General features: G+C 39.9%; 1 protein-coding gene across 1 annotated transcript; it reads left to right on the top strand.

The window, feature by feature from the left end:
• The first annotated feature begins 654 nt into the window (after window positions 1-654).
• On the top strand, window positions 655-23,298 carry rsu1 (Ras suppressor protein 1). Its single transcript, XM_029529400.1, has 8 exons — window positions 655-1,150; window positions 1,256-1,306; window positions 4,281-4,401; window positions 6,614-6,732; window positions 7,905-7,987; window positions 9,062-9,176; window positions 10,096-10,228; window positions 22,519-23,298. Exons 1-8 carry the CDS (start codon window positions 1,042-1,044, stop codon window positions 22,619-22,621), a joined length of 834 nt encoding a protein of 277 aa, XP_029385260.1. The 5' UTR covers window positions 655-1,041; the 3' UTR covers window positions 22,622-23,298.
• Window positions 23,299-26,564: the final 3,266 nt, after the last annotated feature.

Raw genomic sequence — 26,564 nt, 5'->3', positions numbered from 1 at the left:
ATCGAAAACAAGGCTTTTTTTTATTTTGTTTTATTTATTTTTTTTTTACTTTTCCAGGCATATATTGTTTCAGGCATTGCATATTAAGCCTTCATATTTTTGCCATGTTTCAGATTTTTCCGATGAAAGCGACTTCTTCCTGACTGTACCTGACTGTAATAGCACCTAGCCTACATAGCGTATAGATCACTTTTTAGTAGAACAGATTTCTTCTGAAAGTGAGCAGGAGCCCCCATTCATCCTGTCCTCAGACTGTTCAACACAGCCAGATCGATTAGTGCTTGTTGTAATGTTTTTTTTGTTTTGTTTTTACAACGCACTGCACTTCTTAAATTATGTGTGTGTTATGAAAATTAATATATCTTCTTTTATTTTTCGTAAATACTAACCCTTCCCCGGCTGTTCATTGTAATGTTATATTAATAAAGTTGCTGTTTTTTTTAAGCGGCGACCCTTTGGCCACTTCCCACTGTTACGGGCAGGGCATGAGTGACAGGATCCCAGACCAATTGGAGAGCAGTAGACTACCATGACGCAGAATCCCCGCCCTTTTACCGTAATGGCAAAACTTGGAAAAAAATTGAGAATCGCAAAAGAAAAACTTTGAACTTGAAACGAGAAACGCTTGATGCAAACCGTAATTTTGAATTCACAAGACGGGAAGCCATGTTTTTCGCCGTAAATCCTGGTTATATATCTGTTTGACAATAACTTGGATTATTAACTCGGTTGCTGTGCGACCAGACGTTGGTCCAGGCAGGAACAGGAAGTGTCCTATTATGGAATAATGGCACTCATACAAACTTCCGGTTGGGTGTGAGCTTGAAGCGACTGGACTGTCTGGAGTAAACATTTTCACTCGTCCATTCCTCGTTTTTGTTAAAATAGGGGGGTTGACTCCTTCAAATTTTCTTCTCTCAGTTCAACTACCAACCAGCTGGACGTTTGTCGTCTTGGCTCCCGCTGTAACGTTAAACTGTCGGGAAAAAACACGACTTTTCTGACTTGCCGTCTGTACTTCAGCTCCGTGTGCTCAGAAAGATGTCCAAGTCTCTGAAGAAGATAGTGGAGGAGAGTCGGGACAAGAACCTGCCCGAGGTGGAGATGTGTGACAGAGGCATTTCCAACATGCTGGACATCCCGGGACTGTGTAAGACCTGAGTCCTGTGTCGTGGCGGTATATTAATATAACTGCTAATGAACAAACCGAAGTTGTTAGTTTGAGTGTATGACCTGATGCTTCATGTCCTTTCAGTCACCCTGTCCAACATCACCCAGCTGGTCCTCAGCCACAACAAGCTGGCAGGTAAGCCTCACCCTGTGCTCTCTCACAAGACACCAGATCAAGCTGACTGACTGACACTGACACACACACACACACACTGTGTGCCCGTCTGTTTCCAGGCTTTTCCCCCTGCAGCTGTCGTTGCGTCACTGTATTAGCTGTCTCTAAATTTAGGTCACGTGATAGTCGGCCGTGTAAGGGGTGAGATCACAAACCCTGCGAGGGTCAGTGGATACGGATGTGGTGTTGGAGCCTGTGTTTATGGTGAGGTCATGGGGTGAGACATGATATTAAGTGGGTTCAGTGAGTGCTGACCTCTCCCTACATAGTCTGGGAGTGCAGCCTCAGGGTCCATCCCAGACCCGATGGCTCTGCTCCGAGGAGCATACAAAACATCCCTTTACAACCACAAGGTATCACATATCTGACATTTTACACCTGAGTTGGCTTCGCGGAGAGAATTGAGGTTCGTGTCAGACTGTTTGTCAGTCAGTCTGACATTGCTGTTTGCTCATGTTGTTAATATGGCAGCTGATGGTCTTCTGTCAAAGTTTTATTTTTCCTGTGGAACAGGAAGTCTGCAGTTGAGTGGATATCTTCAGAAACAGCTGATTGGAAGAAAGTGATGTGATGATGTTTTGCACCAGCAGAGGTCATTGCAGATCCATCAACACACTGCAAACCTGTTTTAATTGTCTTCTGTAAAAGCAGTTTGAGTGATGAGTGACCAAGTGTCATTCTGGTTGTGTATTGAGATTCCTTTGAATGTTGATTGTGAAAGCTAAATATTAAAAGTCTGGGTTAATTATTCAAATTATTCTATTGTCAGTTTTAGCTTAAACTTATTTTTCCTCATTTCCTTATTTTCCATGAGAGCTGAGCTTGTAATGAAATATGACAGTGAGCTGGTGTGTTTTCTAATCTGCTGCTTGAGATGAAACGATTACACACATTTCTGTTTGCTTGGTTATTTATAGCCTAGATCAAACAGAGATGGGGATAACATAATCAGCATTGTTGTCCACCTTCAGGCACTCTCAAGGTGTCCTCCGTAACCAACCAACAAGATCTAAACACAGCAAGAAATACAGTTGGGAATTTGAAGGAGATGCCAGAATAAATAAAATAAATATCGTCACCTACCTGTACACCTTCCTGTCCTCCACCTGATCCAGTATCACCAAGAGGCTGTGTATGCTACTTCACCGTGTCGGACAGGCTGGAGGTATTTTGTTGCTACTTACCCAGAATTAAGAACATTTCTCAGTTCAGTAATTTCATGCAAGCCCACAAAATTCCTCATCAAATACTTTTTTGGTCATGAATATTTGAATTATAATACAAGTCCATGATGAGTATTGTGATGTCAGCGGTCTGTTACAATAAGGTGAATGAAAGTTACATTTAGAAAGTCTTCTATTCGAGGAGAAAGAGGCAGAGCATCAGCTGGCTGTTGCCTAGTGCTCCCATTTTTTTAAAAACCAACATATTTAGTTATTTTATTTAACTTTTATTTAATTTACATAATTTAGAACACATTCATTTGTTGTAGGTTATCTAGTTAGTTGTCATTTATTGTGGAATGTCTCTCCCGTCCTTTGCTTCCTGTTGAACTGTGTGAATCTTAGATTTTCCCCACAGATACTGAGTGGAGCTGAGGCTGTGAAAATAGTAATATGAGAAGTCAGTGTCATATACTGAGATAATTGTTACATCAGATGCTTGCTATCACAGTTCACAAATAATACCAGTGATATTTTCGAACATGAACATGGTGATGACATACTGTTAATGTGGCATTCACTGAAACACACAGCCTGAATTTTAGACTTGATAAACTACATATACCCTAAACTGCTTTCTGACATTCTCAGTTGAAGTCCATTTACGTTGGCCTAAACTTGCCAACTAATGTAGTTTTCGGGAGTTTGGGTCTGAGTAGTATTTATTTATTTTATACATGTATATTCATGACACAAAATATTGGCATTGATAAGATAGTAAATAAAGTTTTCAAAGATTTATTTTTAGTTTTGATTATTTATTTTTTTTTCTAAACTAAATCATCAAATTTTCTAAGGGATTTTCTTTTATTTGTCTTAGAGCTCAGTTTTCCCTTTGGGTCTAAATTGACTTGGGTCAGTGTAGCTCATCTGTTGCTTATAAAAGGTACACAAAGCACTGATTGCTTTGATAGAAGGTCCTGATTCATGCTCAGTCTAACCTGACATGGGATTTGTTTTATGGGTTTAGGTAATAGTTATAATTGCCTTCCAAAGGTGAATTTCTACATCACAGTTTTGAATCACAAATACAAAAATCATCACTTTCATGTTCCGCCCTATTTCTCTTGGGACCTACTTCCTTTCAGCCCTTCTCTTCCACTCAACTATTGCTCCGACACGTGAATCAGGAGAGTTGAATTGAGTGTGCGTGTGTGCGCTGATCTTCACTGATCTAAACTCTCATAAAGAAGTCTCTTGGCACGTCTCCTTAATGCTGTTTTTGAAATGATTACCAGAGGAATAAACAGCTGAGATTTGTCTTATTTTTCAGTCCTTACCTGAGCAGCACCCTGGGTCAAAATGTGTACAGTTTTTAGTTAACATACTCACACACATGTCCACCTAATAAATTATCAGGTTGCCCAGAGCTCACCTCTCTTAACACTCATCCTCCCGGCAGCATTCAGGTCAGGGCCTGCTTTCCTCTTCTTCTCTTCCTCTCGCTGCTTCGGTGTCACCACTTCCATTGGTCAACCTGATAATCCAATAAACTTTCTGCTTCTTTTATCAGCTCATTGATCTGTGTTTGGCACAGTAGCCACAGACCACAGGGAATAAAACTATAGATGATTGCAGATAGAGAAACTGCTCTGTGTGCTGTTCATGTAGGAGCAGGGCCACACAGCAGCTAATGGTGCTATTAATTATATGAGGTATGACAGAACCCTGCAGATAATTAAGATGTCTTTTTTTTTTTTTATGTTTTCCAGTTGTGCCTGCTAACATCTCTGAACTGAAGAATCTTGAGGTTCTCAACATGTTTAATAACCAGATTGAAGAGCTGCCCACTCAAATCAGCAGTCTTCAGAAGCTAAAACACCTCAATCTCGGGTATGTTCCACTCTGTGTACACACACTTGCACACACACTCTTGCTCTCTTCTACAGGGACCCGAGCCCCCTGCCCTAAATTTAACCAAAGATGTTCTACCAATGGTACCAGTACCTTGTTACTACAAACAAATCTACCTACGGGTACGACTAAAGTCACCTTGAACCTTGAATGGCATGATAGATTGGCTACTTTTGGTCTCCTAAATGAAATGTCACACTATCAGTACATTTACCTGAAATAGTTAGTGTGAGTAACCTGTCTGCATCATTCAGCCTTCTGCTGCACTAAGCTTGGACGTCTTTAGCATTAACAATCCAAAAATCCATATCCATCCATCCATCCATTCATTATTTACACCACTTACCCATCAGGTTCACAGAAGGGACTGGAGCCGAATCCCAGCTGACATTAGGCAAGTGCAGGCTACAACTTGAACAGCTTGCCATTCCATCCCAATGCAATACAACAATTTAAAACAATATGAGACAAGATGAACAAATTTCCTTTTTTTTCTGTTGGTCATTTTCATTTGCAAGCATTACTTCTGATTAACACAGAATAAGACCATTTTAGTGTGAGAATGTTCTGAAGTTATGCCGTAAGTGAAAAATGGGTCCAGTATGTAATTAAGTGACTGCGAGGCAAAGGAATGGACTGTATTACTCTCTCCTCCCTTTGGACTGAATAGACTCATGCTCTGCTGCTAATCCTTTAAAGGGGAGGAGCAGTGTTGGGCTCTTGTTTTTTTTTTTGCCCCATGAATATAGTAAAACAACGCCAAACACATTTAAAGCTCTTCTGTTACTCCATTCCTTTTTTCCTTTTCATCACTGCAATCTCTCCACACTGACACCCAAATCACACCTTGAGGGTGCTCCAGGTCAGATCTGGTCACAACAGTTATTTTGGACTTTTAAGCCTTTCTGCTTAATTTAGGTAATGAGACTGTATGGCAGGGAAATCAATACATCAGAGAGCAAACTGACTTCAGTTGAACGCTTTCAAGTCAACAGAAAAACTCAGAAAGGCTGAACAATCACTTTACTTGCAATATACTGATGCTGAGTGTATAATTCTAAAAAATATAAACTGATCCAACCTCAGAATTATATGTCAATAGTTGAAGGAGCTTCAGTTCCTCACCTATTGTCCGGAAGCTTCATGGCTGTGTCTAGAAATGAGTGCAGGCTCAAACAGGCAGGATGCTGCTGACGGGAGGATTAGGGGGTGAGCCTTGGCATGTATTGATCCACAGACAAACATCATCTGGATAGCGTAAGCCGAATACTGCTATTCAGTCTGTGCCTTCACTTTCCACTCTTGTTTGTTTTACTGGTGGCTGTGTTTGTATTCGTCAGACGGCACATGCCTCTGTGTTTGAACCTTTGAAGTATGTAACCTCATTTGTAAATTAAATATTAAAGAATTGAAATAGAATAGTTGTCCTTGTGACCTGTGAGCCATAAGCATACAAATATGTGCATAATCTCAGCTGGTTGTTAAAGCATCCTCCCGGCTTGCATCTGTCTGTCCAGACCTTTGACCTTTGTTGGTTACAAGGGCGATAGTTAATTTGTTAAATGTTTGTTTTAGATTACACCAAATAAATCTCATTCACCTTAGTTCTACAGTACTACTACAGTAATATAAGAGACGCTATTAGTTCTTAATCTACACAATAGCTCTCACATATTGAAGAAAGTGACATTTTTCATGTGTATTTATTTTATCCTATGAAAGTATCACACTACTAAAGCTATCAAGAAGTCTGCGCAGTCCATGTTTGGAAACCGCGCCCTAATATCAGGTAATTAAATGTTCGATAGCCTTTAGGCAAGAACCTCCCCAGTGTGACTCTCTGAAGCGGACCACGATAAACTAAAACCTGGGTGTGAATAGCATTTTTTAATTTGTCAAATGTTTTGCATTCAAATGTTGAACCTTTGCGGAAAGGATTTCACTTCAACAAGTCCAGTCTGTATGTGCAACAGAATTTTCACGTCACACTTATGTTAACTTCATAGAGAATCATGGACCATAGTGGCCTTGTATTCCTGTTCATTGGAGATTAAGTTATCAAACATTTTTCTATGGGTGAGCAGCATGACTGCTCCATCATTATTATTAATTATTATTGTATATATCTTTTTGCCATTGACTAAGAAACGAATTGCAAATATGTCTAACCTGTGTGTGTTTGTGAAAACAGTATGAACCGTCTGAACAGCTTGCCCAGAGGATTTGGTTCATTGCCGGCTCTAGAAGTGTTGGACCTTACTTACAACAACCTAAACCAGAGCTCCTTGCCTGGAAACTTCTTCTACCTCAGTGAGTGCACACCATCTCACATACACAGACACACACATAATGAGCTGTTTGCTAAATCTGTAGAACTATGGAAGAGAAAAAGGCAATCGGATGATGAGACACCTTGATGTCTGAACTGCTCCACAACACCTTCAGATGGCGATGGAGTACTCTACAGAGTCTCTGATGGTTGCATAGCAACCTCACTTATAACAAGGCCTGAAATGTAGTACATATTAAATAAACAATTTCGATTTCTAGGGATATGGGAAGACATTTTTTTTTGATTCTTCAAACAGAATAGCTGTCCATATTTAACGAATAGGAAGTCTGTATCAGACTTATTTTATATAAGTCAGCAAGAAAGCCACAAAGTCTATTTTGTCAGCCATAAAACTATTCTGTTAATGCCGAGCTCTTAATCTAATGTTACTTCGCACAAAGTTCATGACTGTGATCTGTAGAGGAGGTTGTATAACTTGTGTAAGTGTTTCATAATCCGTACTGCAGTATAATGAGCTGTTTGCTAAATCTATAGAACTAATTTCAAGAAAGCCACTGAACCAAAGGTCACAAACAAAGTTATCCAATACAGTGGACAACTTATTGGGCAGTCCTGTATTCACTAGTACATCCAAGCATATATAGATCACACTTTGTAGATACTTCGATACACAGGCAACAGTAGAAATTCTTAAGACAGACTAATTTCTCCAGCTACTCCACAAAAGACTAAAAACTTACATATAACAGTAATGCGTGTGTTTAGAATATGTTATGTTACTATGTTCCTCCCTGATACAGTATCTAGAGCATCAGCCAATGGAGACAGGAGGAGGAGCAGCCAGTCCTCATGTTACATTAGTCTTACACGGAATAGTATGGATTTCACATTAAAAGATGAATAGGACTCTAGAACAGAAGAAGCTTTTTTTCCCCACGTTGTAACTATTACATAGGATTTTTGTTTGTGTCTGTTTCTGAAATATTGTTTAGCATTCATTTGGCCAACTATCTGTCTTGCTGTCTCATCTGTGGTCTAACCAGACAGACAGAAGGTCTTTGTAGAGTGATTCTGTCCAGGTTGTGAGGCAGTATTATGAATTATGCTCAACTAGTGGCATTGATCAGAACCTAGTCCAGTTGGGATGGGCACAGATGCACACAGACTAACGAAGGTGCTTGTTTTGCAGCCACTCTCCGTGCTCTCTATCTGAGTGACAATGACTTTGAGGTCCTGCCTGTCGACATCGGAAAGCTGACCAAGCTGCAAATAGTAAGTTCATGTAGCAACTCAGAGAATGAGTCATGTCTGTTGGTGATCTTATACCAGGAGGCGCTGCTGAAAAATGCTTTCTGACTCTCATCTATTGCAATTCCAGACTGATTATTTTGTAATAGTACTAACTAAGACGATTAAGATTCAGCATGTAGCATCCAAACTATAGGCAGCAAACCCATCAAAGTAATCTTGTTTATCTTACAAAAAATGGATATAATGACTTCATAATGATTCTGAAACAATAAAGTTGGCATAGTTTATCTTTTCTTTTTTGCCTTGTATTTGTTCTAATTTGGACTTTGTGTGTAATAAAAATTAGTTCAGGTAAATTAATTTTTCACGGTTTGGGTCTCCAGTAAGATACAAGAGAGGTAAACTCATTCCTAGAAGTCACAACATTGAAAAATGAAAGATTTGAAAAATAGCAGCAGGAAAATTCCACCACACAGTTTACACAGTGACTGTTTTATTAAGTGAGAGTTTTTGGAGTGTGGCTACAAAAATGTCAGGAAAGGCCTACTAGAACAGCTGAACTATATTTGGGGTTAACCAGAGGCATTTAAAATGGTGACAGGGGTGTGCTGACTCCAATTTAACATGAGTTTGAATGTAATTGGTTAAATCTGAACACAGCCATATCGCCAGTTATAAGGGTGTGTGCATACTTGTACAACCTTATTATCTCAGTTGTTTATTTTTTATTCAACTCCGTGAAAGGTTTCAGTTTGTTTTTCAGTTGTGTTGTACAGTTTATAGGCCACATTAAAGGTGGAAAAATTCATGAAATTATTTATCTTGGTGTAATTTTTTTACATCGCAAAAACGTGGCATTTGAACAGGGGTGTGTAGACTTTTTATATCCACTGCACATGATTGTAAAAAAGATTGGTTTCAAGATTTTATCATTCTAATAATTGCAGGATGTTAATCATAGAAGATGAGTCTCGCTTGCATTCAGTATTTGTATTATATTTGTTAAACACTGTTGGTTCTATACATATCAATCATATCAGATTGTGTGTGAAATGAATGTGTCCTGCTTTTCTTTTGTTTTTTCCTGCTGTGCAGTTGAGTCTGAGGGACAACGATCTGATATCGTTACCAAAGGAGATTGGAGACTTGGCTCAACTAAAAGAGCTTCACATCCAAGGGAACAGACTGACTGTCCTGCCCCCTGAACTTGGTACTGACCACACAGGCAAAGACATTGGTATTTTGTAGTATTACCAGCCAGCCATTAAATAACACACGTTGGCAAACACTGTGCATGTAAAATAATTACCCATTCGATTTCTATTGTGAAGGAGTCCAGTCAAAATCCACATTTACCTATATTAACCCAATATTACCCCCAGACTGTTGGTTTTGGAGATGTGGTGTTTAATAGACCAGTTCCTACTGTCCGTGATAGCTCAAAATAATGAGCTGTAAAGGATCAAGGTTCAATGATTTATTTGTCACATACTGCACTGATTTATTTATTAACTGATTTTCAATATGTGCAGTGAAATGTGGGCCTGCTATACTCTAGAAGTATGTACTTTGTACACCAATAAACATCAGTTTAAGTGTAAAATATAAGGATTGTTTCAGAGGTGAAAAATGATACACACTCACCAAGCACTTTATTAGGAGCACCATGCTACCATAGCCTCATATCTACAAAATGTTGAAATACATTATACATACACCATACATTCTCCGTCAACCCCACTGGTCATTCTCCTCCGATCTCCTCTTACAGAAACAGTGTGTATCTGTCCACAGAGCTGCTCCTCTGGACGTTTTGTTTGTTTTTCTTTTTTGCTCAATTTCTTCAAAATCTCTCAAGGCTGTTGTTTTTAATCCCAGAAAATCTGCACTTTTAGAAACCAGCAATCGTGTCATTTGTTTCCCCATTCTCATATTCTGACCTGTCGGTTATTGTACGTCTCTTCTGTGCCCAACACACAGCAATAACATGAGAAACGCTGACACAATAGCTTTATTTCAGATTAACCTCACTGTACCAATTCAGGTGTGAATGTAAACAGGGCATGATTACATTGCACACCACCAGAATTGGTGCGGCCAGTTACACGTATGTTTCTCTCTCTCTGCAGGGAATCTGGATCTGACTGGTCCTAAACAAGTATTTAAAGCAGAGAATAATCCCTGGGTCACTCCGATTGCAGACCAGTTCCAGTTGGGTGTCTCTCACGTGTTTGAATATGTCCGCTCAGAGACCTATAAGTAGTAAGTGCAAACACACAAATACAAAGGGACAGTGGGGACAGGTGGGTTTTAATAAACTCAACACAGGCTCTGAACACTGAATAAAAAAGAAATAACTTTTTGAAATAATTTTGAAATAGAAAACGTTTGGTGTTTTCTTTCCAGCCCAACTGAGTAACTAGGCAGGAATGGTCACTCTTAACAGAGCCTCAGCAGGAGAACCTGCTCAAAGAATGACCATCCCAGCAGCACCCTGTCAATCAGGCCTTCACGGTAGAGTGGAGAGACAAAATTCACTCTTGAGAATTATATAAGGGATTTGACAGTACCGTTTGAGTTTGCCGAACAGTATGGAAGGACTGAAAGTATGAAGCATCAGATACTTAAGTCTGGTCCAGACAAAAACTGAACCTTTTGAGCAGTACTCCAGACTCTTATCACCTGGCCAATACCAACCTGACTATAAAGCTGTGTGGTGGCAGCATAATGTCAGGACATGGCAGGGATGATTGCAGCAAATTAGAGAAACCCAAAGCAAACGTTGGTGTGGCATCAGGACAAGGGTGCTTGAGGGGCCAAACCAAAGAACTGACTTTAACCCCACAAAACACCAGTGGAGAGACCTGAAGATGGTCGTTCATAGATGCATTCCATCCAATCCGTTCGGGCTTCAGAGGATCTGCCAGGAGGAATAGGATAAATCACCAAATGTAGGTGTGCAAAACTTTCAGATACTCACTCACCATGACTTGAAGCTGTAAATGCTGTGAAAGGGGATTCTTCAAAGTAAAAAATTAAGTGACAATTTTATTCATTTAAAATTTAAATCTAAAACACAGAATAGTGCGCAAAAAGTGAAAGTGTCTGATATTTGAGGCCAAAAATAAAGGGTTGGAGATAGCACTATGAAGCTGAAGGCTACTATTAATTCTTTGTTCCAGACAGAGAGAGATGCTGCAAATCCTTTGTGTGAATGCTTCAAACTGCTGCTCTGGGGCATGCTGTGGAACTGATCCTTGCCCTGTGTGACTGTGTGTGAGTGGGACAAAAAAACCATGCCTCAACCTTATTCCAGTCCATGTTATGTTTGCATACATGTATCAGCAGCAGCAAGTCTTCTAAGGGAGTACACATTGCGTACAGTGCTGCTAAATCCTTATGTAAAGGTATAGCTGCCAACATACAGCTGTCTATAAATCTGGCCTCTTCAGAAACTTTTTACTTTTACTGATGCATGAAGAAGATACTGGAAAAAAATACAATTTGCTATAACCCGCCACTTGTGACAAGCTAAAACTAGTTATAGGATTTTTTTAACCACTCCCCCTGCAGATCACATCAAGCTCTGGGATATTTTTAGGCGGACTTCAGGTGAACATGCTCAGCATGTTTAAGATCCCACCCCAGATTCTCAGAGAATTTCAGGTCAGGGTATTTTAAGGACTCCAGATAGTTAATGTCATTTTAAGATTCAGAACATATATGAAAAGATAGGTTTAGGGTTTACGAGATATTTTCTTGACTTCCACAATTCACCTTAAATACCATTTCTTAATAACTTTTAAAATGATGTGATTATAAGCAGGAAACTGAATGATACATTTTTACAGCCTTGCTCTACTTCTTAGGCATCGATCAATCTTCAGTTTCTGAATTGCTCATAACTGAGAGTGGATGGTTGTTGTCTACCAACACAAGGTTGTGATGTCAAGAGAATTTATCAAGTTATTTAACATCATAAGCTGGCAATTCCTAATGACAGCTCTTACCTACCTGAAAACACCTGAAAAAACCTCCTAACAAGTCGATCAAGGCCAAACAAGCTGTAGTGCAGCTGTAGCCTTATTAATAAACACAGTCCTCAACCTGTCACTTCAAAAAATACTGACATAAATTCCATGGATGAATAGTCTTCAGGCAACAAATAACAATCACATTGAATAGAGAATAATGAGTAATCAAGTCTATTATGTACAAATGTCCATCAACATTGAAAGAAAGAAAGGCAAGTGGATCCCACTGTTCTGATAATCACTTTGAATGTTTTGATTTTTAACCCGTTAAAAATGTGCAAAGCTGTTTTTAAGAGTCGTATATTGTTTACATTCATGCTTGGTAACATGCATGAATGTAAACAAAGGCATTAAACATGCTTATGTTCCTTTTACATGACTAAAAACTCAACAGGGTGTCTTTAAGTAGTAAGTTAAGTTTGGGGTGTTGCACTGCACTTGTCCTACCATTGCAGCAAGGTTAGAAGTTAAATCACACCAAGTCAGCAAAAACCCAATTTTTTGGGGGCATGCAGTCACTCTGCAAGTGATTAGGAGCCGCAGCATGAGTGCCTGCACACAAGGTTATTTTCAGTTTGTTCTGCCTCCTGTGATGGCCAACACACCGAATATACCCCCTCAATCTGCTGGAGACACTTTATGAACAAAACGTGGCAGTGAGAAAGAATGTGAAGAAGAGCAACAGAAAAAGAGAAGACGGTGTGTATGCATGTGTGCACGTGCACGCACGCAGCTAGCAGCAGCTTGTCTTTGGACAGGTGTTAAATAATTTTCCAAAGAGATCTTCACAGCTTAATTTACACCCTGACTAAATGTCCTCCCTCTTCCAACTCAAGACACACACACACACACACATCCCCCCACGCACGCACACAGACGCACGCACATGTTTCGCCTCAAGTTTCTGTCTAATTTAGTAGGCCGAGCCTTAAATGTAACACTTTGCTCATTTGTTTTTGTTGGAAAAGACATTAATATTTTGTAGTATTACCAGCCATGTGTTAAAATAACAGAGATGCTAACTAGCTCCAATGATTGCTGTAAGTCTTTACCTGTAGTTGTGCGTCGTACTTATGGAGTCCTCTTTGCTCGATACCCACTTCAGATGCCCTTTGCCACAGAATTAAACCTTCATTTTCTTACTGGACTGATGAATAACGAAACTGTTTGAGATGACTCTGTATCCCGTTTATTCCCTTCTAAGATCATTTTTGTGACATCTGGTTCTCATCAGCAATATTTCATGTGAATAGTAAACCCAGCATGTTAATAAGCCAACGTAGCTCTCACCTACACCTCCAATCTGGTCTCAGTACTGATGTCCAGGTCTGATGTGTGTGTTGATATCCAGAGTAGATTGTGTTGTGGTAGTTCCATCGTATCCACTTTTTTTTTTTTCTCGCCACTTCGTAATAGAGCCCTAAAAGTAAACACAACAACAAACTGCAAATCAGAGGAGCTTTGAGCGCTAGAGATACCCCCTCAATCTGCTGGAGACACTTTATGAACAAAACGTGGCAGTGAGAAAGAATGTGAAGAGCAACAGAAAAAGAGAAGACGGTGTGTATGCATGTGTGCACGTAAGGATTGTAAGGATTTGTATTTAAGGGATACTTTTATGAAGAACAAAACAGTTGCTTATCTGTAGTTGCTGGTAATTTATCCATCATAGGATGCCATTTGAAATTTAGTGGTGTCTCTTGGTTTAACGATACACCGCTCTATCACCTTGAACTTTTACTAAGCATGGGTTCTAAGGTTGGACTTTATTATGTGTCTGCCAGGAGGAACAGATGTTGACAACTCACACAGCTGCGGCAGCTTCCAGAGTGACTCTTTAACTCCCATGTCTAACCAGCAAGACTCAAAATTACAGTCAGAATGTGTCAGGCGGTGCAACTACAAGCTGCTGTAGCTTGATCTTTGAGGTCAGCTCACTTATCTATCTGGTCAACAAAGGGCTAACTTTCCTTTTGAAGCCTAAAAGACTGGCTATGATCCCACAAAACCTTAAATCTAAGAATTTTGGAGGAAATGGGTCATAAAGGTCCATGACAGTGGCAGCCTTTTGCTTTACCATATTTACCATTCATAGTTATCCTTCCACTTCTCAGACAACTTTTATTTTATTCCTGTTGTCCATTTTCACTGTCGCATATACAATAATAACAAACAGCACAAAGAGCACTTCTCTACAGGTGAATAGACTGAATGAATGATAAGACTGAAGACACCTGTGATATAAGTGATATAAGTAAGGACAATTGTGCTTGAAAGAGGACTAAGATCCACTTATCACCATTTCTTTGAGCCGATCATTTTGTTCAGGTAATTTCAGAAGGCCTTTGTTGAATAAGCCAAGATTCAGCTCTTTCTTTGTTTCTTTTATTGAATGCACTTTTTGGGATTGATAACATTTTTTCAATTAGTTCTAAGGGTTCCAGGGATTTTGACCACGAATGTAGTATTCTATACCAAACTAAATACAGCATGTTTCACAAAAAAACTCTCTCTTGAATTGCTTCTCAATCCAAGGATTGTCCCATAATGAAAACCTCTATAGCGAGAGCCCATCGACGTTTCTTTAATAAAATACTAAAATGATTGAGCATTCTGCTACATTATTTTGTGTGCATGTGCATCAGAGCCAGAAAGAGAGAGAGGCAAAGATGGAGTGGGGGGATACGTTACCTGTCATACATGTTTCATCAGCAATCTTGTTATCCTGACAGAGAGAGCTGCCAGACTATGTAGCTCATGACACATTAACATACTGTAGAGAGAAACCTCTCTCTTTTCCCTGCAATGCCCATCTTTTATTCATTTCCTCCTGCCTTCCTTTCTCTCCCCATATCGCTCTCATTTTACTGTTGTTGGGGCAAAACAGACTTTTGGTCCGTCTCTGTTTAAGAATACTGCTCCCAGCATTAATATCAAAACCCATTCCAAACATTTTATTGATTAGAAGCTGAGATATATCCTTATTATAATTCATTCAGAATATTGATTATTGATTGATTACATTTGATCTGAGGGACAGTGGATGTCAGGAAACAATTTGGAAGATATGGCAGTTGATGAAATCAATGAATGCCACCAATCTGTGGATAATGCAAATGCAGTTATTCAAACCGATTAGAGAACTCCAGCTCAAGTAGAATGAAAAATGAACAGCCAATTAGCTTCCCATTTAGAGAGCTGTGTCTGTGTATCTTCAGTCCGACTGTACTTAATGCCTTTCCGCAACATTCACTGGGTGCTCTTCAAGTCTCCGCTTAGAAACCATTGACCCTAAAGGTGCATCTACACAGGAGGCATTTCAGCTGTGTTTGTAATCATCCATCTCATCTGTGTCCAATAGAGCAGATGCACCATTCTAATTAATACAGCCGTTAACACAGGTTGAGTGATGGTTCACACGCTGAGCTGAAATCAAGCTTCTCCAAAGATACACACAAAAGTACAATAGAACCATATTGGCCCACTGAGAAGTGTGCGTGTTCCCATTAAAACAACTGCACAGTAATAAAAAATAAAAAGCAGTCACAACTAAAACAATGAGGCGACACACACAAGGTCAAACATCATCAGCTATATACAGTGTGTGCAACAGCTACAGTACAATTTTAGTTGCCAGTTCTTATGGCACAGACTAACTATAGCTGTATCTGCAGCATAAAGATAATATAGTTGGTAACATAAACAGCCAAGTGTGTTAGATGTGTCTCAGACCACATTTTGCCTTGATGACGCCCACACAGTAATAACACAATGAGTATGGCTCTGTCCATTGGTGGCTTTTGTTCACCACGAATGTACTCTCCACGTACCTGACCTCAAAAAGTTGCACTAGAGGAGCCCCTTAGCTACTGTGCAACAGTTCTTCCTTTACTGCAATACCATAGTCAGAATAAATGACTTATAATGCAAACAAAATGCTCTCTATTAGAGAATAATGAACAGTCTATACTTAATCACTGTCAAGTGGGACGAAAGCTTAAATAATGATCAGCCAGTCACCGAAGACATGCTGCATTTCAAACTTCAGCAAATAATGATCTGTGGCTGATTGATTATTATATCCATAACTGCGTCCTTGTCTGGTTGGAGATGCATGATGTCTGCAGTTGGGCTTTGGTCTTCTGCTGTATCAGCTAGAACAAAAGCAGGTTCCCCCAGTGTATGAAACTCGCTGTGCTAAATTTGTGAAAGCTGAGTGCCGCAGCAGTTGGTCGAGTTTATAGCTCATCTCAGCTGTCAGTGTCCTTTACGTTGTTGTTGTTTACAAGTGTGAAATTGTAAAGGTTCCCAGATGTTTGGTGGGACAGTAAAGCTGAATTCAAGGTAAAGACCCCCTGGTCTGTTAGGAAGCTAAGAGCATTGTTCTTGGTCTCTGTGCTTTTCCTTAATATTGATAGTGAGGGGGTTAGTTGCAAAATTGCAAACTCTAGGTCATACAAACTTTATTATGCATGTTAGTGACATTATTAAATATTTTATGGTGTCATTCATTGCTGCGCAATATATCCAAATGAACAATATGGCTGTATTGCTGAGAGTATTGCTGTTAGGTCTCAGACAGAAACCCGTACCTGCAGTTGTTGTCGGGAGTTTTATTTCATCTAACCTCCTTACTTAATGTGGATTTTACAAAGCATATTATTAGATATTTAATTGCGGGTTCGACTTTTCTAACTGTTGACTTTGTCTGTGTATTGTTAAGGAAGAGCCTGGAGGTCAACGCCAGCAAATGCAGCAGAAAAATGTGGGCTGCACTTATAAGTGTCTGTGTTTGTGGTTAATTAAGGTAGGAGGGATTTGTGTTTCAATGCAAGTTACGACTACGGTGGTACAGACACACACACACACATGCACATCCCTCAGAGTACTACTGGCTCAGCAGTAGTTTTAACTGACTAATGATGAGGGCAGAGGGCTTTGCCGCCATTGGCTAAAAGAGCAGTTGTTTGTCATGAATCTTAATTAGGATCTTTTCTACACTTTCCACTCTTTCGGTGCCTTTCATCCACCCCCATTACTCCTCTCCTTATCATCACTGCTCCTTTCCTCCTACTTCTCCTTCCTACTAATGTTCCTCCGCCTCTCTGGAAGCTACTAAATTGCTTGGCAGCTCTGGTGAAGATGAGGTGGCTGCGAGAGGAAGGCCCCCATCCGATCAATGGCCTTTGGCCTCCCTGCACATTTGTCAGACATGCACTTACACATACACATTTTTAACTCTGCAACACACACCAACGCACATGCACATGCAAAAACATGGTTAAAAGAAAAGAAAATACCAACTTTCAATCTCTTTATGCACACACACCCAGAACTTTGGTATATGATTAATTAAACCATGAGGAATAGTAGAAGTCCACAAAGACATCATCAGAAATCTGAATCCATTTGCTCTCTTCCTCTGCATTTAATTGGCCCTAACAGTTCATCACTGGAGCTCTACTTGGGCACTCTCTCTCTCTCTATCTCTCTCTTTCTTTTATGTGTGCAACTTGTTTTTCTCACTTAGATCCCTTTGTTAATTTGATATAGTTAAGTTAGGTAAAATGAGCAATTTTGCTGCTTTGCGTTTTAGACTAAAGCCAGATGTTAGCCAGTTAGGCAGGTTGGCAGGCTCGTAGGCAGTTGAAAAGTTGACGTCTGGTCAGGCTCCTTTGCCACCTTTGCAACCTTTGCTGTTGGTCTCCTGTTTGATTTTCAGTCATAAATCCATTCTAACTGAAGTCACCTTCTACTCGAGTGGAGAAACCAGTTTGTCTGTCTTCCCTGACTCCTTATGGTCTCTCCCTGTCTGTCCAGGCCCCAGGCCACCTGCCTCAAGTCTTGTGCTCTGCCTTTTTCTTGTACATAAACAGTATGACGGTCTGCCCCTCCTCAGTCCCCTGGCTCAGTTTTTCCCCACCCAGCCCACTTTCCCCCTTCAACTGTCAGATTGATGAGAGCTGGAGTAAGATTACATGGCTGAACATCACAGCAACACACAACATACATACTGCTAGTGAAAAGAATTGATGAAAAATCATAAATAAACATTGGCATCCTGTTTATTCTTTTTTTTTCTTTTTTTTTTTGAATGATCACCCCATCATTAATTAGGCAGCATTATTCTCCCCTCTTCACATTGATTAATTTTTTTCTCTATGGCAGACTCACTGATCATTCCCCTCTTCCTCTCTTTTTCTCTACACGTTGTTCTTTCCTCCGCTCATCCATCAGTGTTGGGGGCCCACAATTATGTGAGCACTAGCTTGTTATGACAGCACCAAGTGGGCTGCACTGGCCACTTATTGACTAAATGAATAATCTCTCTTTTCTTAACAGGAGCTCACATAATCAGTCACCGCGGTCCTGATCTCTCCTCCAGCATCTGCGTTGCACCACACACACAAACTGAATGAATATGTTTGTGATGTAATTGTGTCTTTGGTACAGAATTTAAATGAATTGACACAAATCCATGGGAAATTCAATGTACATCTGTACAAAGACAACAAAAAAATTCCATTTATCTTAAAGTCATGTTGTCAGATTTTTTGCCCCAGTCTCGCTGAAATCACGTTTGCAAGATTACATTGGCCATTTATATTTCCAAAGGAAGTCATGAATAGATGAAGACACATCCCCCAAATCCATCATTTTGCAGACAAAATCACTGTCTGCGCCACAAATTATCAAGATTGACTGAGAAAAGATCTCACCAACTGTAGGTCGGGTTATAACTTCAGCAAAGCTAAGTAAAATTTATTACAAGAGCCAACTGTAACATCCTGTTTTACATTTAACTTCGGTCGGACTAGAAACGTCTTAAATGAGACAGGCATACAAAACTAAGCTGCAGAAATATAAAAATAATATCAAAACAATTTACAGTATGCCTCACATTAAATTCCCATGCTAAATGAAATGGAAACGCATATAATGATGTTAAAGGATGCAATGGAAGTTGGAGCTGAAATGAAGCACTCAGACATTTTCCGTTCTGGCTGGTTGTCTTGAATTCGGACAGTTTACTTGTCGGATTTCTTGATAATCCATAAACAATCACAGAATACGTGATCAAGGAGCCCGGTTGAAGATTGCTGTTGCAGTGCCTGAGGGCTTCCTTCAACTGCTTCATGAGTTGGTAATTTGTCGTTTAGTGTTGACAGATACAGTGTTAACAAGACCAACACCATGTCTACATAGGAAGCATGGTGTTAGCAGCTCTAGCAGTGCAGCAGCCAAATCTGTCTGCTGAGGATGTGTTCAAAAATAGCATTCAGACACCACCCATGTTTTGACAGCACTCGAAAGCGATACCTAATCACTGTAGTAATGGAAGAATTTAGACTGAAAGCGAAATGTCTCCTAACAAGGACTTTGTGTAGAAAGAGTTATTTATTAAAATAAAGGTATATCTGTTACATCCGACACGTGAGCTAAAGGACAAAATGCTTTTCTGTTTAGGCACCCTGTCTGAGTCCACGGTAGCGATGTGTCGTCTGTGAACAATATGTTCAGTTTGAACTAATCTTTTGTATGACTCGGGAGTAACAGCTCATCTCAGTGAGTGATTCGTTCTTTGGTCCGCGCACGCTTAGATGCTTTCATGAACAGGTCTTTCTGTCGCATATTCCCAGTGTATGAATGACTGATTCATTCATGACTCATAAAATAGGGTCTTCGGGTCTGACGTTCTTGTTCACTTGTCTCATGGCCGCTGCACAGGCTCACTGTAACTTTGGGTCTTTCGTTCATTATTCACGTGGTTACAGAAGTAACGTAACCAATGCAGTTATTACTGGTGAGGAGAGCTGTCTGACGTTAGCACCAAAGTTAACGCACACTCCTGCCGATGGGAATTTCACAAATTTTGCCATTGGTAAATTACCACAATATGAGGAAATTTTGATATGATGATGATGTTTAAAGGTGCAGTCATCCTTGGATTATTATTAATTATTAATTTACCAAATATTATGGCACTTATTCCGATGTCCCAACATTTCGATCCAAGTGTCACCCTCAAGGTTCAGCAGGGTCGACAGGAAACAGATTTTACACAAAAGGGCCCAATGAAACCTGGCTTTAAATCTCAAGGTTGGAAGAATCTGCAAAGCGAATCAAAATGTTTGCCAGTCATGTAACACTTACAGCATTTAAGCTAAGAGAACGCAGACGCCTATGGCACTCATTTGTGTTAAAATGGAGAGGAACTGTGTCCTCCACTGGGTGTATGTCTGCCTCTCCCCTCCTCCCTCCCTTCCCTTTGACCGTCTCTGGGCTGTAGGCCTGCTCTGGTTTTGATGGGTGGCATATGTTAGGGTGGTTGGCAGCGTTTAATTCCCAGTTGAGAGTGTTGACATGGGATCGAGACAGACAGAGGAAAGAGTTGAAGACACTTAAGTAATAGGCTGACAGTTTTCCACCACTGTGGATTTGTATATAAACACTCTCTCCGTGTGTGTGTGTGTGTGTGTGTGTGTGTGTGTGTGTCTGTGTATGTGTGCAGCATGAACTGTGGAAACGCAGACTGTCACTAATCGTATCTGAAAGGGATGTCTGTATTTTAATCGTCCTCTTGACGCTATCTCTGTGACACTGTAAGTTAAGATATTCATTTGGTCAGAGAAGTTTGGTTACAGCTGCCTGTGATGCACCAAGACGTCTGTTTACAACGGAAGCATTTTATACTTGATCAAGTCTACGGTTGGCCGCCAATAACTGGCCGATCATCGATTGATTGAATTGGTGGATGCTGCTCCTTCACATCATTGGTTCACTCCAATAATTTGCATGCTGTTTTCAGCAGGCACGTTTAAAACCAAGACTAATCACGAAGTACAGTAATAGGAGGAAAAAGCGAAGACACCATTATCTGTAAAACAGGCTGCAGGAAGGCGCACAGAGACCAAGCTGAAGAAAACGTCTTTTCCACTCCGATGAGCTCTCTCGCGTCTGCGCGAGCGAGAGACACCCAGGGGAGGGGAAAAGTGACAGACAGAGGTGGGGATGAGGGGTGGGCGTGTGTGCGCATGTATGTGTGAGGGTATTAGAGGTTGAGAGAAGGGGGGGGCTGTAGATAGAGGACACTTTTCGCCTTGTCTACTTCGCAGCAGTAATCGACACTAATAGGCGAACCTCCATGAATGTTGACCATTATTACTGACCTCGACTCCATAACTGTGTATGTGTCCACTGTTGATGATGCCATGAGAATATTTTGGTGTCTGCGTATTTGTTCCAATTAAACTGTCAGATGCTCTCGCACCCATGAGGATCACACTGGTTGCTGAGTGAAATCTGTGGCTGTGTGTGGACACCAGAGAGGAAAGTCAATACAGAGAGCCATTTTGACGCCAAAGCTTTCCACATCTGAGCACACAAGCTGCCATTTCAGGGTTATGTCTGTGTGTCCTTTGGGTTTATTTAAGGCGGTGCGTCCATGGAAACACGAACAAACGTACCTGTAGAACATTCAAATGTGAAATTCACAGCTTCCCTCACAAACAGTATGTGTGTCCCCCTCAAGCTCAAGCGAACAGTCTGGTTTGTTGGTTGGTCGGACCCTGCCATCCTGCTCTGCCATTGGTCAGACCTGCTTTAACTGTTATACACGCTCTGCTGTATAAGCAATGCCTTGTATTTTTTTTATCTAGCAGACCTGATCACCGGAAGACAGCTCTGATCTGCTGTCTTCTAGGGGCAGCATCCAAGAACATTTTTTGATTTTTTTTTTCCATGAATCAAATCCATTTTTAGAAGTAGATCATATAAAAGCCTACAAACCAGATTCCCCTTGTGTGTGTTCTGGCTATTCATATTCTTATTATATGTTATATGTGTTTTTAATCCTGCTAATCAGAATCAGAATTAAATGTATTACAAAGTAGTTTTTCACGTAAGAGGAACTTGCTTTGGTGCTTTAGAAAAATAAAAAGAACACATCACACACCAACACAAAACAGCTCAGCTCATATGTACTTAACAGACAACCAAATGTGCAATATACATTTTCTGTTGCCATTTCTAATTTATTTAAATATCTAATTATGCATGTAGACCTATTATTTTCTGTTTTTATTATAATTTTAGTACATATTGCATTTGTTTGCTTCTTCAACCTTGCTGCTGTAACAGTTCTATATTATAAAGAACAATATTATCCTCAACATAAATGGCACATTTTCACATTTCCAATTTGTTTTGTCTTACAATACAAAAGTTAAAAAAAAATTACATTTTTAATGCAAAAAAAAAAACCAAAACAACTAATATTTACAGACTGCATTGAAATATATGAATTTAGGTTAGAAATGTCCAGGATGTAAGAATCTTTGAATAGCAGCATCCCTGCACACCATCTGTCCTTTAATTGTTTATCTCATGATAAGTCACAAATACTGGAGGCTCAAGGACCACTAGGGGGACGTTAAGGACTGTGCTCCTGTGACATATGACAATACAGACCCATCGCCAGTGTAAACTAAAGCAAGTCCTCTCCTCTCCTCTCCTAAGTCTCTATGGCAGACACATGCAGGCCAACCCAGAACCTCCAAAGAAGAGCAACGACAAAAGTAAGAAGATCAGCCGCAAACCACTGGCCGCCAAGCACAAGTGAAGAGAAGACAGGATGGAGGGGAATACCCGCTCAGCCAGCCAAACTCCCTGCATGTGCCTTTTTTTCTTCTCTTTTTTGTATTCTATTGACATTTATCACTTTTTTTTTTTTTTCTACCTGTGTCATGATAAAAAATGTCTGGACTGTGTTTCTCGGTAGGTAAGTTTAGATGGATGTTCTCAATCTCTTCTTAACTATTTGAGTCCTGGTTTTAGTGTTACAACAGAAAGAAAATATTCTTATTATGCCAATGGCCCCAGATGGTCAATAGAAGTATTATAACTTATCATTTTTGTCCTGTAAGGTGACACTGTTAAAATGCGAAGATGCCAAAGGTTCAGCCTTGTTGTCCACAGGAAGCCATATTTCTAATTAAGTTTAAAGTAATTAATTCATTAGAATCATTTTTTACATCTTAAAAGTGTTTAAACACATTTTCAAATTAAATATGTTTAATATTACACTTTGCTGTACCTCTCACTGTACCTTAAATTTCACAGTGTCCCTGTGAAGTTATTTTTTTAAAGTGTCACTCACATTTCAGCCTGTTGCAAAAATGAATGTAATATTTTTTCTTTTCTTTTTCTTTTTACGTTCACCATGCTTTTATCACAGGCCAAAATATACTGAAAGTTCATTGAATGTGATGAACATTCCAAATAAAACAATCACGGTCATCTTTTGTATCATTTATTTCATGAAAACATACAGCGAAAATCTAAATATGTGTATCTGCTGCTGCTGTTTTAACTTTAACTTATAACTTCCTGTTACTACATTATTATAAAAGCAATAAATCCACAGAACACCTCACTGTCCAAGGTGTTCAGCAGTTGCTCAGGCTTATGTCTGGAGGTTTTGAGTCCCCCCCCCCCCCCCCCCCCGCCAGACTAGTACAGTATGGTTCCTGGTTTTCATTCAGAACATGTCAACTTTAAATCAAGCATAAATTGTGGTGGGATACAAATTTTATTGAAATTAACCCCCAGGGGGAGATACTGCCTTCAACATGACCATCGATACACATCAACTCTTGATCTCCATTTTGGATGTCTTGCTTGCCTTGTCACACTGATCTATTGATGCTGTGATTTCAATGGCTGGTGAAGCCTCATATTTAGGGCTGTGTTTAATTTGTTAATCATTATAACACTATATACTGGCAACAGTGACAAAAATATTATCACCAACAAAATATCACCTATTACTTAGAAGTAAATTGAGTGAGTAGCTACAAATTTGCTTACATTGTTTTCTATGATTTTTGGCATTTGGGTTGTGAGGCAGGTTGTTCCATTTCAATCGGAAAAGTGGCAAAAATAATCAGTGAAGTTCAGCGGAGGACAGGCTTTCGAAAGTTTCCCGAAAGGAAAGACTATTCAAAATGGCTGCCTTCGTTTTATGCTCTCATCCATCTCTGGGAGAATGCTAAGTACCTGATTCATCCTCCGTTGCCTTTCGCTTGTTTTGTTAGTCTGTTAGGAAGACCGAGCTCGAACTGAAAAATTAGCAACTCATCATTATGCACAATAAGTGCCGGTCAGATTTGGAAAATGACAGCCAGTGTCCTGTGATCTGAATCTATCTATCACCTCCACCCTAAAATACGGGCTAATTATGGTCACGGCTCAACTCTTTGGTGGGGGTTTTTTTTTTTTTTTTTTTTCCCCCCCTATCCCATGACTTTTGGTGGATGCTGTTCCTGTTTTATTCTCACTTCATCTCAATTCATCTCACACCTTTCCAAGGACACAATGAGTCCCAGGCTAACTAAAGCCCATTGATTTTCATGAGGTGATTTATAGGTGGCGTGTGTGTTAGGGCAGGTTTGATTGTCTAAGGAGGGCTGCACTGTGCCACTTTAATGAGGGTGGTGACACAGGGCAGCGAGGCAACCCCCACCACAGGATCAGCTGCTAATATACAGCCACCACTTTACTTAATGACCAACATGTATACAGAGTAGGTGTCTGTCATTCAGTCTACTGCTCAGCTTTCACAACTTATACTTCTTGGAATCTTTAACTACCTAACCCTAACCCTAACCCTTTTTACTTACATTTTGTTTTGAAAAATAGTCTGGACAGCACTGGTATCAGAAAAGTTTAAAATCCAACATATTCCGTATTGTGATAAAGTAATGTGAGTTTGATTACAACTCAGCTCTGACAGCTTTTGCCGTAATTTCAGTTTTGATAACACTGTACAGAACTTCTCAAGTGCTGTGGTCTATAAACACTGTCGCCTTACTTATTCTTTAAATTAAATTAAATGATATAAAAAAACAGCAGTGGTGTGATGACAGGACATGTCAACACAAGAAAAACACAAGAAGAAAACAAAACTCAATGCGAACGCATTAAGTTCTGACTATTCATTTGGTTATGTAACTCTGTTCACCTTCATTAGTTGCCATTCGGTCTTTAAACTTGTGACCAAAAGACTGAGGGCCTTGTTGTCAACACCAAGTGCTGCTTAGGTTGCACAACAAAGGGGAAGATAAAACTAAAATAAATAAATAAAATAAAATAAAAAAAAATAAAAAAAAGTCAAACAAAACGAATAGATTCGATGAAGTCAGTGTCTAAACCGTGTCCCAACTGACGCATCTCTATTTCAGACACAGCAAATGTCCAAACTGAAGCAGCAGGGGTGATCTTAAACGCATTATGGTGAATGCTCTGGAGAAATCTTGACCACACCAGCAGACGCAATGTGTTTTCACGTTCATCATCAGAGGACTGTCTCTGCAGGGATAGTGAAGCATCCATACCGAGCGAGAGAGAGAGAGAGAGAGAGAGAAAGAGATGTCCACTAGAAATGATGTCTGTCACATGCTGGTGAAAAAGTGGCAAATCCACAAACCATAGAGTTGGTGACCACAGATGAATCAGTTGGGCCTCCCTCCCACACTCCAAGGCACCATATTGTTGTACCATATTTTTTCCACACCAAAAAAAAAAACAAAAAATCCCTAAAAAAAAATAGCAATGATACTTTTTAAATCACTCGCGCAAACAAAGTATGAATAAAATCCAAACACCTGATGGAGGGCCTCACGCTCCCTGATCTCTGTGTTCACGTGTTCAGTCACACATTGGGCTGATGGAACCGCGGCACGATCAACATTAAACCATAAGCACAGATACACAGACAACAAAGCACACAGTAAAACAGATCAATGAGCGTGCCAGACACTACAATGTGCAGTATTGATGCTGTGTCTTTGAAGCTCAGTGACTGAGTGGGCCCCAGCTGGCTACATATATTTTAATAGATCGTGCCCAGACCAAAAGCAAATCAAAATGGCCGAACGTGCCTACTCAGATCAGAACGGCGTGGTCGAGGTTGAGGTCACATTCAAGGGGAAGAAAGCCTCCATTCGCAAATTTGCCATCCTGCACTGTCGGACTTTGATCATCCAATTCAGTAATAAGGCCAGTTAAAAATCTAAAATGGTAATACCATTTTGGATTTTTGGATGAGATTGATAAAAAAAAAAAACGATATTGTTGAAATCTAAACTGAGGCACTTAAAATGATCAAGCTATGCACAGTCACAGCAGCGCTGGATTAACTGCAAGGATGCACAGCGCTGACTTAATGCGACGCATGCTGGATAGTAATGTTGTGACTTTTTAGACTTACTGCTTCAAGCCACCATGTCACATGACAGCAAAACCTCAGATACAAAGCCGCAGTTTCTCTCCTCTAGATGTGCAAAAAAGTTTCTTGTTTTGAATATAAAAGTATTGAAGTATTGAATGAAGTAATACCCCTGACAGAGTTCATATTTTTAATCATTAAGCTGCTTTTTTTTTCACCCTCTTGGTACCATTTCCAACTCCAGCCCCTTTTGAAACCTCCACCATGTTAAGTCCACTGTCTTTTGGATGCTGTATATTCCGGGCAGTTTTTGAAGATAATCCTCGCACTCCATCAT

Source organism: Echeneis naucrates, chromosome 20 (genome assembly GCF_900963305.1).
Source record: "Echeneis naucrates chromosome 20, fEcheNa1.1, whole genome shotgun sequence".
NCBI classification, from domain to species: domain Eukaryota; kingdom Metazoa; phylum Chordata; class Actinopteri; order Carangiformes; family Echeneidae; genus Echeneis; species Echeneis naucrates.
Note: the sequence above shows the minus strand (reverse complement) of the source record. Positions and strands in the feature narration are given on the sequence as shown.

Bases quoted from the DNA above. Each gene is read 5' to 3' on its own strand.
- rsu1 (XM_029529400.1), top strand. From the start codon at position 1,042: ATGTCCAAGTCTCTGAAGAAGATAGTGGAGGAGAGTCGGGACAAGAAC. The intron at 1,307-4,280 runs GTAAGCCTCACC...TATGTTTTCCAG, and splicing joins CAGCCACAACAAGCTGGCAG to TTGTGCCTGCTAACATCTCT. The intron at 7,988-9,061 runs GTAAGTTCATGT...CCTGCTGTGCAG, and splicing joins AGCTGACCAAGCTGCAAATA to TTGAGTCTGAGGGACAACGA.